We start from the raw sequence: 13,916 nt of genomic DNA, 5'->3' as shown, positions 1-13,916 counted from the left end.
CTCTGTGAACACAAATTAGTTAGCATAAATCAGTTAAATGACGAAAAATTAGGTGTCTATTTACTTGTGATTACTCAGTGTAGTTTGATGTTACCGTTTGAAGTCATTCTAGAAAGGAAAAAAGGCTAATTTAGATTTTTTTGTGTGTGTGGTTACAAGGTTGATCAAATTTACCAACCTTATAGAGTTAGGGTATAGAAAATAAAAAGATAAAATTTAAAGTTTTACTGAAAACAAACATTTGAAATGTATTTAGGAGGTTTCAGAGATTAAGCAAATGAAATTTGAGATTTTTGAGGTGAAAAAAAAAATTTTTAAGCTTAATATGAAAATCACTTTGCACGTGGACTAGTAAAAAAAATAATTGATAAATTCATGGACAAATCTTGTTTTTTAGATTATTAAATATACTTCACTAAAAAAAATTTTATTTTTTGTATGTGAAAGTCTGCTAAATTTTGTGAAATATACATACTATATTAAAAGTTAGTAGTATCAAAACTATAAAGACTTTACACGAGTACAAATAGGTCACATGTTCGGTCAAATCGACCAAGTCTGTGTTGAGCGAGTTAATGTATACATTTATGCAAATGTTTAGATATTTAATAGACAAACTGTTTTCATGCACTGAAATATCATTTAATATTTAAGTTATGTTTATAAGAAAGTACCTCTCGAACAGCTTTCAGTGCTTCCAAACGATGCTGTGATGGTGGATACAACAACATTCGATGAAAGAGGGATTCTAAAACAGGTCGAAGTGATTTTACACAGCCAGCCAGTCGTACAAGTTCTTTAGCAATACTGTAATTGTATTGTGTGATAAATAATGCACAACTTTAATAGAAATACAGTATGTTTTAAAGAATATTGCCCACTACTATTTTTTATAAATATCTTTGCACATCATTATATAAACTGAATTAATTAAATAAAACAGCTTATAATTTTCCACTATAATTCTTCACTAAGTCTCATTACACACTTAACACTAGGTCATACAAAAAAGCACTATTCCAATCAGTTTAAAAATGGAAAAAAAAAACATCTTCATAGAGCATTTTAAGGATCTCTTAACCTAAACTGAACAGAATAATATCCAGTTCTTAATATACTGTTAGTGTATAGAGTTAAAACCAGGAGGATTAAACAATAATAGACTTTATTTATGAATAATATTGTCTTCATTACAAAATGGCTTATCATATTACAGCTGCAAAACATAAATTACAAAGTTCCATAATTATGGTATAAACTTCTTAATTTTAGTCCTTAATATAGCAAAATAAAAAATATGTCTTTTCAGCCTGAGAGAAAAACATTGATGCTGTTTAAAGTTTCAGTAAAAAAATAAAATTATCTTATTTTCTCTCTTCCAACATATCTTTTTATTAGAAATATAGACAACAGATGACTAAACTGTAAAAACATTTATACATAACTTTTCTCATAAGCCTATACAGTAGCTTTAATTAAAGGTTGTTAAATGGGGAGTAAGCTATAATTTTTTTTAACCTATATTTACTTGTACACATTGAGTTTTAAGTTTTAGTATTTCATTTGGTATCAGGATGTTGATTGTACTTCATTTAAACATGTAATGTTTTTGTTCAAAATGTTTTAAGAAACTATTGTTATAATGTCATCAACAACTACAGATATAATTGAAGTTTCAAAAGATCAGTTTATTTAGTACTTTGATACAAAGAAAACTGGAAACACTGTGATAGATAGTAGTAGTATGGCACATAATAAGTGGGAAATAGGCTTAAATTTGCTAAGAGCACTTGCTACATACCAGATACACACAGAAAAAAGCACCAAATAACTAACTGTTGGTGAGGATCTACTTTTACATATAATAGATATATTTAAACATAAGGGTGAAAGCTCTGCCAAACTTCATGAACATGACTATTGTAAACTTCTGCCCAAAAAATGAGCAAAAAATCAAAAATTGTAACTATACTTCAACTTAATGACATTTATTAACTAGATATTCTTCTGAAGGGTCCCAAAATTGTTCTGTTTCAAGAGTAAATAAAATCACAAGAGTAACAAACATTTTTATTTCTTCCTTTCAAGCTTATATGTCATGCTATGTTGTATCCTACACAGTGCATAATTCTTCGCATGATTCATCGCATACACACGTTTTAATGACATCACGACAAAATAACTTACAAAGTTGTTGATAAATGAGCCTTGTGAAACAAAAAATAGTTCAGTTTTAATTGACACTTAAATGCAAATAACTTTCTACATGCAACACAAGAATTTTCTGAATCTCACTTCAAGTCAGATATTAAAAAAATATATGCTACAGTCACAACTCTATTCTTGACCCTAGATTTGTTCAAGTTATGTAACATAAAGAAAGGAGAAAAAATAATATATCATAACTTGTTGAACATTAACCATATGATATCCTACATTAAAATAATAATTAAATGTACATTTACTTGCCTGTTAAAGATTATCAAACATCTGTTATCCAAAAACACATATAAACAGTCACTCTCCTCATTGCTAAGCTTTCTTAAACACTCTACCATTTGTTACGAAATTCTACATCCAGAAACTTACACATTTCAGAAATCTAAGCTGGGTCATACCATGTTAATCAAATAATTATACAGAACTTTCAACATATAATTACAAACAATAATTAGCAAATTACTACAAAACAACACATTGAATAAAAGTTGTAAAACAATAAAATAAACTGACAAACTACCACACAGCAAGACCAAGTTCTTCCATTATTTGTGTTCATAGAATCAGTGAGCAAGTTTTTTGTTTTTTTATTATTATTATTATTAGTCCCATCAATTACTGATGGAACACATTATTAATTTTAATATAAAATACTGACAAAGGTACTAATCATATTACTTGTTCAATACCCCGTCATCTACAATAGTGTTTTTTTGTCTACAATGTTGTTTGCTGGTAGCACTATCAAGTTATTTTTTTTCATTTCCTATAAAACATCCCCTATAATTAAAACATTTATTCTAAAAAAAAAACGTTAATTAATTCATAAATTTAAAATGCACTACCTTTAGTTAACATTTTCTAAAAAAACAAAGAGCAAAATTTTAAATAGAAAACAAATACAAATAACTTAATTTAAAACAAAATCGTGCAGTGTGTAAGATCTTTTGAGAAGTACCTGTAAATAGTTTTAGCTTCAGCACTGTGACAAGTAGGTGCTACAGCCAAACATCCTGATCCTCTTCCCATCTCCTTGCTATCACTTACTGTACCCTTCTGAGATGAAATAATGTTCTTATCAGTTCGAGGAGATCCTATTAATCCAATCAAAAGAGGACACAGTTGTTGCCTGTGAAGTATATGGAAATTTGTTTCAACATATTTTATTACTAGTTTTATAGAACAAACAAGCTAGACACAACATCAAAGTTTATACTAAGTAAATCTTTAATTGTTTATACTTCTCTATTACAATGCTAAACTCCGTGGTTCAATTCCCTGCTGAGCACTTGAAACAAATAATCAACCAACCAAACTAGTGTGAAAAAATGCATTAAAAAAATTTAACGTCAGAAACGAAAAAAATATTTTCACCCATTGGATCATTATTTTCTAATGCCCTTCATGTATAAACAAAACAAAAAACCTAGTAATTAAAAAGAAAATAGAAATACACATAAAAAATGCCAATTTTATTTGTATGCCATATGAAATATTTTGAGGTTAATTGTTCTCTTTAACATAAATTTATTTTTTGTGGTTTAAACATCACCAATATGAGATTATATTAATGCTATTAATTTAGTGGTTCCCAACCTTTTTGTCTGAAGTATCCCTAAGTTGACCCTCTTTCATCCTAAATAGCCCACCTTTGTAGTAGACCTAACAGTGTCAGATGTCTCTATGTTTGCACTCTCCTCTCTGACCTTACATTTTGTTTGTTATAATGAACTGATCCATCAATTGACTTATTTTCATATAGCAAATGTCACAATTAGAAAAAAATATTTCACTGAATGCAGTCAATCTACAACTATAAGCATGCAATGGAAAAACAAGCACCTCATACCACAACTGAAGAATAAGCTTTAGCAAACCAATAACACAGGCTGGCAGTGTTGACAACTTATTTTCTTATATTTTGTATTCATTACCCTTATTTATTTATTTTTTTGCACAGTTATTAGAAGTAGCTTGCATACAAACATTAGAGAATCAATGCTCTAAGTGACATGGTCTGCATGCACACATTCTATTTCCTTTAGAAGTTTTCTCTTAAACTGCTAATTAGAGAAACAATAATGGTAATTAACATCATCTATGACTTGTGTTAAGTGTCAAAAGGTATGGTTTTACAACACCTATGCTTCTTCCAAAGCATTAAAATGGTGCAAATAGTAATGAATTTTACTTTCCGTTTTCTCTTTTGTGATGGCATTTCTAGGATTTAGATTATCTTTATGATATCATAATTGTTTTTTTAGATAAGTCACAACTGATTCCCATCTGACAGCCATGATAATATGACAATCACAGCTAAAACTTGCTAACAGACAGTTAATGAACTTTATATATATTTCAAAATTACTTTTACTAAGTAACATTCAAATATAATTAGTTAACCTAAATTGAATAAACTTCATGGTTCAGATGACTTCATATTTCTTTAAGTCATATTAAAGACTAAATCTCCAACATTCAAAGGAGCTTGTATCAGCATTTAAAGAAATGGATGGATCCAATGACAAACTTTACACAATACCTTTAAAAGAAAAAAATTACAAACTCAATAACTCAAGCATTTCCAGATGAGAAACCTTCAAAAAAATGCTTGGGTTATCCAAATTCTAAACTTGTGATTCCACAAAATTCTTAATTAAAAAAAAACACCCAAATAAATTTGCCAACCAAAAAAATTAGCTAATTAATAATTTAGTTGTTCAACCAGAGTGATGACAAATTAGCATGAAAAAGAATAGCAGGAACTGAAATTAAACACAATAATTAATCATACCTTTAGGCTTGAGAGTATAGAAATTTAAAAGTTCATTCAATACAAACCATACTGATGTAGCAAACCAATTTTGTTGTTGTTTTTCAATTAAGGGGCTTTTTTTTATTTTTACAATGGCTGCAATGTTTAGCTGTAAATGCTGATTATGCATAAAGAGCTTAGTTTTTCAAGAAAAGTTTAAACCTTTTAAACTAACAATCTGTAAAACAAAAAATGTGAACATGAAAGAAATACCCCTCTGTTCAGCATAGTTAAAAATAAAAACATGGAGAGATTTTTAAAGGCTGGTGCATGTAAACACTGTATGAAAGAAAAACTGAGTCTCAATAAGCTAATAAATGTTAGAAAAGGTCGATTTCTGGCACATATTACAGATTTATACATCTTAGTGTTTATATAATTAGAGGTTTCTTATAGAGATCTATTTCTGACAAGTTGTTTTCAGGTTTCCCTAAAACTCAAAGAACTAAACATATGCAGCACTTATTTGACCACTGCTATGATTAAGCATCATCTGTCTCCAAATGATTCTTAATGCTTACTGAAAGCTCATGAAATTTTGTGAAGAGACAAAAAAACATATTAGAAGTTATTTTAGTATGAAAACTATAAAGGTCAATTTGGGGTCAAGGACTTGGGCAATTCAACTGAGTTTGTGGCGAGAGTGCTACATAGAAGCCAGCAAATTTTTCATAGTGTTTTGGCAATGTTTCTTTTTGTTGTGATACTGGATTTATGTTATATGTTTTTCCTTTGAAAGCTACAGAAATATTTTTGTATAATAAGTGTTTGTAAAAGATAGTTGGTTTTAGCAAATACAGACCTAAATGGATCTGTGGTGGCATTTGATGCTTGTTTTAAATTTTGCACAAAGCTACACGAGAGCTATCTGCGCTAACTGTCCCTAACCACTCCCTGCAACGTTTTTGTTGTGGATAGCAGTGTGGAATTTATTTTTTTCTTTGCATGAAATGAAACTAGTTTTATATTTTACTTAAAAGCTTCATAAGACAAAACAAAATAGAATAGTATCAGGATATAATTATGATAAACTGTGTTTAGAAAAGTTTAAGAATAAATAAATAGAACACTTTTAGTCACAACTTTGCTTGCTGAGGTTCACATGCCCATTTTAAGATTTTATAACTAGTTTAATTCTTTTAAACACACAACTTTTTGTGCATTCTGCTGGAATTATTTTCAAGATGTCCTAATAATTATCACCATACCTTATACAATATCTGGTCTATTTATAAAAGGTCGATAATAACATGGTTTGGATTAGTTTTCAGTCAAAGAGATATAAATGTCATTGGACATTGTCACCAACCAATCGGTAAAACGAGATTTTCATCTGTATGCTGGCAGCGTTCACTCCTGTTTTAAAGAGTTAAACAGCATTGTACCTGTCTCCTGGTTATTTCATGTTGTTCCATGTAATTCTAAGTATTTTATTCCTTATGTTTATAGATTTATAAATAGATTTTCATCTGTATGCTGGCAGCGTTCACTTCTGTTTTAAAGAGTTTAACAGTATTGTACCTGTCTCCTGGTTATTTCATGTTGTTCCATATAATTCTAAGTATTTTATTCCTTATGTTTATAGATTTATAAATAAATCATATATTTGCTATTGCTTTAGATTATACTTTTTTTTCAATCTATTATTCAAAATAATATTTTATTAATATTTTTGTTTTTTAACATTTCTTAAATCCACATCAACCAGTTAAATTTCTTGTAACAATTTTTCTGCTATCAAAAAAGTTTGGTAACTTCACCTAATAGTGTGACTTGGTTACTTTTAAGTTATGTTAAAAATAAATTCAAGTACATTAACAAGTTATTTCTCTATCATGGTGTAAGGCAGTGCTTTCCAAACTTTTTGTTATGGCAACACACTACATATGTACCAAAAATAAATCGACACCACAGAGATTAGTATAAACTATTACTGAATTTTATAACAGTTATAAATAAAAACAACAACTTAACAAAACATTTTGTACAATTTCCAAAAACATGGTGACACCCCTCAGAGCATGATGCGGCACCCCAAGGTGTCGCAACACCCACTTTGGAAAGCACTGATGTAAGGGATGTTTTCATACTATATATTCTTTTTCTGTGTATAATGTATTAAAATAAATTCAAGTGATCATAAAAGGGAATTTATTTCTGACACACACCTGTGTATTTAATTAAATGTCAAACTTGTTCAAGAACTGTATTTTTTTGCAAATAATACCCACTTCATCTGATTGCTGTAATGTTGCACATTGTGCTAAATGGTCAATGACAGCAGTGTTCTTCATTGGTAGAGCAGATGATAGCTAGAGGCTAAAGTCTCCCCTGCATAGAATGAGAACGACCAGTCATGTGTATAGTGCTAGTCATTATAAGTAAATCCAACTTTTTGTGTTAAGTAAGGAGCAATGGATTCAAACAGTTCTACATGGTATATGAGTGAGTTGGTTGACAGAAAGATGTCTCAAGCAAAGAGCAACTATTAACTCAAGTTAAGTAGAAGGTGTTTGTTTGTTTGTTTTAAATTTTGCGCAAAGCTACACGAGGGCTATTTGCACTAGCCGTCCCTAATTTAGCAGTGTAAGACTAGAGGGAAGGCAGTTGGTCATCACCACCCACTGCCAACTCTTTTACCAACGAATAATGGGATTGATCGTTACATTATAATGCCTCCATGGCTGAAAGGGCGAGCATGTTTGGTGAGACGGGGAATCGAACCAGCGACCCTCAGATTGCAAGTCGAGCGCCCTAGCTACCTGGACATGTCGGGCCAAGTAGAAGGTGACCTTCAGTGTCCAAGTACACACTGTGTATTTTGTTTTTCATTATAAACAAAGATTGTTCATTTCGTATTAGAAATCATATACAGTTCCTTTATTTCTTATTTTAAAAGTCAGTCAGTTTAGTTAACTTCATAATTTATCTTGCTGAACCACATATTATAAAGTAGATCTACCAACATTCTGTGGAAATCAGTTAAACTGAGAATATCACATTAGGATATTTATAATTATTTATATTTATTTTATGAAGTAGATGATGAGATCTGCTTCAGAATTGATTTATTTTCACAATATTTTGGACCTAGTTTAGTGAAATGCTTTGTTGAAATTAAAGAAATTCATAGATGAATACAAGTAGCCACTTCTTTCCAATGGTATGTACATTGAACTTCTTTACACCATGTTGTTTCTCTGTGTATTATATACCGTAATGCACTCAGTTAAGCATGATACATGTACATGTGTGAGTACTTTAGCATTGTCACCTAGCAACATGCAAGGTTTCAGCCATTCCATTTCAGCAGTAGCTGTTTTTTTATTCACATTGTAGTTAACTATATAAGAATCTTAGTTTGACTAATCACAAAATTAGGAGGAAAAGCACAAGTTCACTATATCATCTACTGTTCAGTTGGAGATAAAGAAAAGAAATGTAACTAGTGTGAACAAGTGTTTTCCAGTTCTTTAATATTTGTTGGATGTCCCTTCATGAGTATAAATTACATAAAATCAAAGTAACAGGTGGAATTTCTTTGCCTCAAGACAGGAAGAAAACAGACTGGCATGACTATATAAATGAGTATTTGCAGCCACAATTTCTCAAAACATATTGACCCTGCTATAAATGTTTCTTTAGAAAAGCTTTAATAAACTCTTTGGATCCTCTTTATGAATGGAATAAACGTTACATTTTGTTAATGAAACTCATGTTTTAAAGGTACTACAAAATATGTGCATTAATCAGCATAATCACTAATAACAAATAATTCTCCCCCTAAGGTATGTATAAAATCAATAAAACACACAATAGTTCTTTGAAAAACTTTAATGAAGGAGTTTAGCAGGTGACACTAAACTAATGGTTTGTAGCAGTTTTAGAGGTTAAAATAATGTACGTTGGAGAATTTAATTTTTAATGAAAACTAAATAATTTCAGCTTTTCTATAGCTCAAAAAAAGATTAAGTAATGGTCAGAAAGACAAACAAGAAAGATTCAAACCTACTGGACATTGACCAATTACCAAATAATGTCACTAAGAGATTTTATATTAATGAGCCGAAGGTTGCAAGGCCTAACTTGGTGGTGGATAGTATCCTTAGTAGTTATGAGTTGAAGAAAACTGTCAATTATCAGCTACAAAATTTTGCTGGGCTCTGTCGAACGCTCTCTCTAACAAGCGTGTTGGTGCTCGATGTATATATACACATACATAGAGTGCTCAATACATGTATGTGCATGTATATACACTTACATATATTGAGCACTATATATACGTTTTAAATTCTATTTGTTCTTGTGAAGAGCAAGATAATAAAATATACAAAAGCATTTTAGATATATCACATAAAAACACTTTAAAAAAGAGCAAATATTCAACAAGTATAAGTATTGATTATTAAAGAAAAAATCATATTACATAGATTATCACACACACACTTACTAATCCAGTCAAATCAGAGATATCATGAAAATGTTGAATCTGACCAAAGTTGTCAAATAATGACCAAACGAATATTTTTTGCTTCAATTAAATTTTTAAAAAGTAAGTTTATTTTTTCTCCAAGACAAGTCAACTTTTCTATGTGCTTACTCACCAACTGAACTACATCTGTGTTATATTCATGGGATGAACACATTTATATATATTAAGTTGGGGAAATTTACCAGATAAAGTACAAAAACTGAACAAGTGCTCAAAAAATTATACATTACCAGTGAACCACAATTACATTTATGACATCAAATTCTGGTAACTTACCAGATAAAACTGATGAATAATGAACTCTTCTGAACATCTTCCTTTAAACTGGACAGTACAGCAAGCACGCACTGCAGTAGCAAAGGAGAAGCCTGCTTCCCATGTTGGCTATAAAAATAATAAAGATACCTGGTGAAATACATTAGTCACAAAGAATTATATGTTTAAAACACATTTTAACATACTCTTTTCACATTGTTTATTATCCTCATTCATGTCCCTACTATGAAATTATGTCTACAAGATAGTTTTTTTTTATATATTTCAAAACATTAATGCCTATTTCAACCACAATATCAGTTTATTTACAATGCACCCTCAGCTATGTTAATATAATGATTATTCAAGAAGTTGTTTATTAATTCATTTCTGATTCTTTTTGACTGACCTTGGCCAAAAATGCTAACAGCAACAAAGATACCTACCCATTTATAGTAGTGATTAAATACAATCTAAAAATATAAATCTCAGGTTCTCTAATTTATACTGTATATAACATAACATAGCGTTCTTTGTATAACGTAATTTCTCAGAATTATAATAAATGAATTACATTTAATTAATTGGTACTGCCAAACTGTCCTCTTTACAGTATACTTCAAATTGTATTCAATTGTTAATTTAAATTCAGAATAGATTATTAATAAATAGTTACTGCTTACTTTGAACTTATAAAATATCTATCTTTAAAACATTCTGTTAAGTGTTATAACCAAAGTCTTCACAAACTCTAACCACTTTATCAAGCAATATGACCTGATCTTGATCTGTCCTCAGACTAGCCTCATGTTTCTTACACATTCTAGCATAACTTCAGTATATGTTTTTTTTTACTTTTTACTTGCCTAAGTATTCTATTTAACTTAACCTCACTTTATTCTCATTTATCTACCTACTTTATCTGCCAAACATTTTCACCCACCACAATCTGTCCTCAACTTTAACTTAGTCTAATGTTTTGCTTTAAGTTAAAACGTTTAACACAACTTAAGAAAGCTAAGAGCTTAAGATAATCTTAATTATATTCTTTTACAAAATCTACAGCATTCTATAGCCTTACTAATGACAGGTTTATATAAGTTCAGGATGGAAGCTGGAAGTCTTGCTAGCTCACGTGATGGAATCCATCCAAAATAATGATGAGAGTCAATGTCTCAGATTTAAGTCTGGTCCTGGCATATTTTTCAACATTCTAATTTCTTAAATTGTATCCAAACAAAGAATGTAACACCCTACCTTAAGGCTATTTGGACAAACTGAATAGCACACTGCATTATCTGAGTTCATTCTCTGCTGCTTAGTCAATTAACCAAGCACTGTTCATGTTCTTAGTTGACCTGGGATGAGATTGCCTGATATCACAGTGTATATAAAAGAATATAAACATTTGGAGGTATACTGATGTCCAAATGTTTTCTCAAGTTATTTTCTATTGTCACTTCAAAGATGAATTTTGTGCTTACTGGCATGATATTGTAATGACTCATTGGAGTTTGAACCTCACAAGTTGTTGTGAAAACATCATTCTCAGATCTCTGTTACAAACTCAAGTTCCTAGACTGGACACTTGTTCTTACACCCTTATCTGCCAAAGTTGAATTAGATTTCAAATTTCATTGTTTTATGTAGTTTTTATCTTCTTCTAGAAAAGTGACTTAATAAACTAGTATGATGTGAGAATTTCTCTTTCTTACAAAGCTTGGCAAGACAATGGTTCAATGACAAAGTTTAAATGTACTCAGCTTAAAACAAATAGGTTCTGTATAATGAAGTGCTAAACAAGAAAGATTTTCTGAAACTACTAAAACTTTGCACAAATGATTATAAAACTTTTAACAAAAACAATATACTACAAGATGAAATCGGCTTTTACTAAAGGTTTTACAGTTATGAACAGGTATTTTCATTTGTAAAGTTTAGGATGTTTTTAATAAAAGATCCTACTAAACTGTTGGTTTCTTCATGAGCAACCTGTTTCCCACTTAACATGTGAGCTACCAAGCCTTTTTTCTGTAGATATTTGTGTATAGCCAAATTTATATCTCACAGTGTGATAGTGCTAAAATTTTTATTTCTTTATCTAATTATATATTTATTTGGTCTGTTGATGTTTTAACCCTTTTTTGATTGGTTGCCAGTGAGTCATATGGCCTCAGAAAGTAGAAATATAAGCAATAAATCAATACAATCCAAGAATATTTCCACAATCAAAATAATTTTAGTTAATAGGCAAGATTCATTTATGAACAAGAACAAAGATAATTTTATATCTCCATGTATTATGGAAAAAAAAAGAAAGAATTATTTTTCTTCAAAAATAAGTAGCTTTTCCTAGAAGGAAATGAGCACTTTGGAACACCAAAAACAAACATCACCATCACAGGCCATAGGTTTCTGTTGAGCCTGAAAGAGAACAAGCATTATAACCCACCAGTGTGACATATGGCTTTATGAAATAACGACTATACGACCAACCCATGAGTAATACTGCAGCTAATGTGTTAAACATAAAGATTTTTCCATTTATCTGATATAGTACATGAAAAGTTTCAATCTTTAGGGATAATAAAGACCATGTGAAAATAATACATTATGATTATGTTTTCAAAACGTTTTCATTGAATACATAAATATCTTAAAATATTTCATTCTGGTTTTGATACATACCCACTACATTCTTTCAAGTTATCGCAGAGGTACTTCAAAACTGGTACAAGTTCATCAACTTCACCTGCAACAGGGCTTTTTCCTAATGAGATAATAAAATATTGCATTAAGTAGATTCACTGCAGAATCAAGCACTTTAGTAAACTGTAACTTTATATGGTAGTTTACTAATTTCCTATTTTGAAAAATGGGTCTTTTTATACTTTAGTGAATGAACATTTGGACACATTAAAAATGTTCAAGCTCTATATTTAAGCTAGCAATATCACAAAATAATTAAAAGCAACTTTGGATCTAATGTCTTACTTTCAGTAACCTCATCTGTGTCTCTATCTTCATCACTCTGAAACAAAATAATTGAAATGTTAAAACAAATATAAGGACTTCCCCTTCAAGTATAATTAAAGCACTTAAAAGCTTATTTAAATTGCATGTTTTTCTTTACAATCATCAATCTAATCAGTTGTAAAACAGTAAACTAAAATATATATAGCTTAAGTCTAGTAACATGTCAGCTTTAAGGCATTTCTGTATTTAGAGTCAAAGAAAATAGTTAATTTTGATATAATTCTTACTTAAAGAACATGGTTGACTTGAATTACTGAGAATTCAATAAAAAATTATAAAGGTGTACTTTAGTACACTGTCAGGTTTTTCTAAACAGTGTAGCTTATTTTTCCAGTTGTATAGGTTACAAGTTCCTTTTCACACAACTTTTACATTTATTTTAGTTTTTAATTGTTATAAGAATATGCAAGTTAAAAAAACTACTATCAGTAAAGCATGTAATACCTGAACCTGAATAAAGACACCAAACCCTACCACGTTGACATATGTCTATAAGAAGAACAAGAATTAATAATATCTGCCTAAAACCTTAAACATGAACACACAGGAAATGCCTACAAGTAAACTGTGGACAAACAACCATTACATAAAACCTGAAAATGAGAAAACATCTATAGCCTGAACATCAAATAACTACCTACAGCCTGAACACAAGAGACTAACTGGAGCTCCTGCAACTTGAACATTGAAATACTAATACCATAGAAAATCTAAACTTGTACAAACCTGGAGTACAAAATGTAGATGAAACTAGTAACTTGAATAGATAAGAAAAACACTAAGTACAATCTGAACATGGAACATTAATTATTACTTAAATTGTGATCAAGAAAGATAAGCCATTATTTAAAATTTTTAAATTGAACAAAAAAATTTATGCCTACAATATTTACCAACAATTCTGCATATATACCTCATCAGAATGTTCTGGCTCTTGAACAACTTCTGTGAAAGACTGTAGAATCTGACTAGCTGTAGCTAAGGCTGCTGTACGAACTCCTATTGACCCTGTACTGTACACCTCTTGACATATGGCAACAGTTCCCAAAACGGAGGGAGTTGTAAGACTCCAACTGCATGAACAAGCCATTTGAAGTT

General features: G+C 30.1%; 1 protein-coding gene across 2 annotated transcripts in view; it reads right to left on the bottom strand.

The window, feature by feature from the left end:
- The window catches only part of LOC106477510 (brefeldin A-inhibited guanine nucleotide-exchange protein 3-like), a 128,862-nt gene that overhangs the window by 83,102 nt on the left and 31,844 nt on the right, over window positions 1-13,916 (bottom strand). The window contains exons 6-11 of one of the 2 annotated variants that reach the window (XM_022381466.1): window positions 13,732-13,915; window positions 12,777-12,813; window positions 12,471-12,552; window positions 9,804-9,911; window positions 3,179-3,349; window positions 675-807 (exon numbers count right to left, since the gene is read on the bottom strand). In XM_022381466.1, the coding sequence (XP_022237174.1) occupies window positions 675-807; window positions 3,179-3,349; window positions 9,804-9,911; window positions 12,471-12,552; window positions 12,777-12,813; window positions 13,732-13,908 (708 nt within the window). In that variant the 5' untranslated portion in view covers window positions 13,909-13,915. Of the gene's footprint in view, window positions 1-674; window positions 808-3,178; window positions 3,350-9,803; window positions 9,912-12,470; window positions 12,553-12,776; window positions 12,814-13,731 lie in introns of both variants that reach the window. The other variant, XM_022381467.1, reaches the window with a different exon arrangement.

Source organism: Limulus polyphemus, unplaced genomic scaffold (assembly GCF_000517525.1).
Source record: "Limulus polyphemus unplaced genomic scaffold, Limulus_polyphemus-2.1.2 Scaffold166, whole genome shotgun sequence".
Lineage (NCBI taxonomy): Eukaryota > Metazoa > Arthropoda > Merostomata > Xiphosura > Limulidae > Limulus > Limulus polyphemus.
Note: the sequence above shows the minus strand (reverse complement) of the source record. Positions and strands in the feature narration are given on the sequence as shown.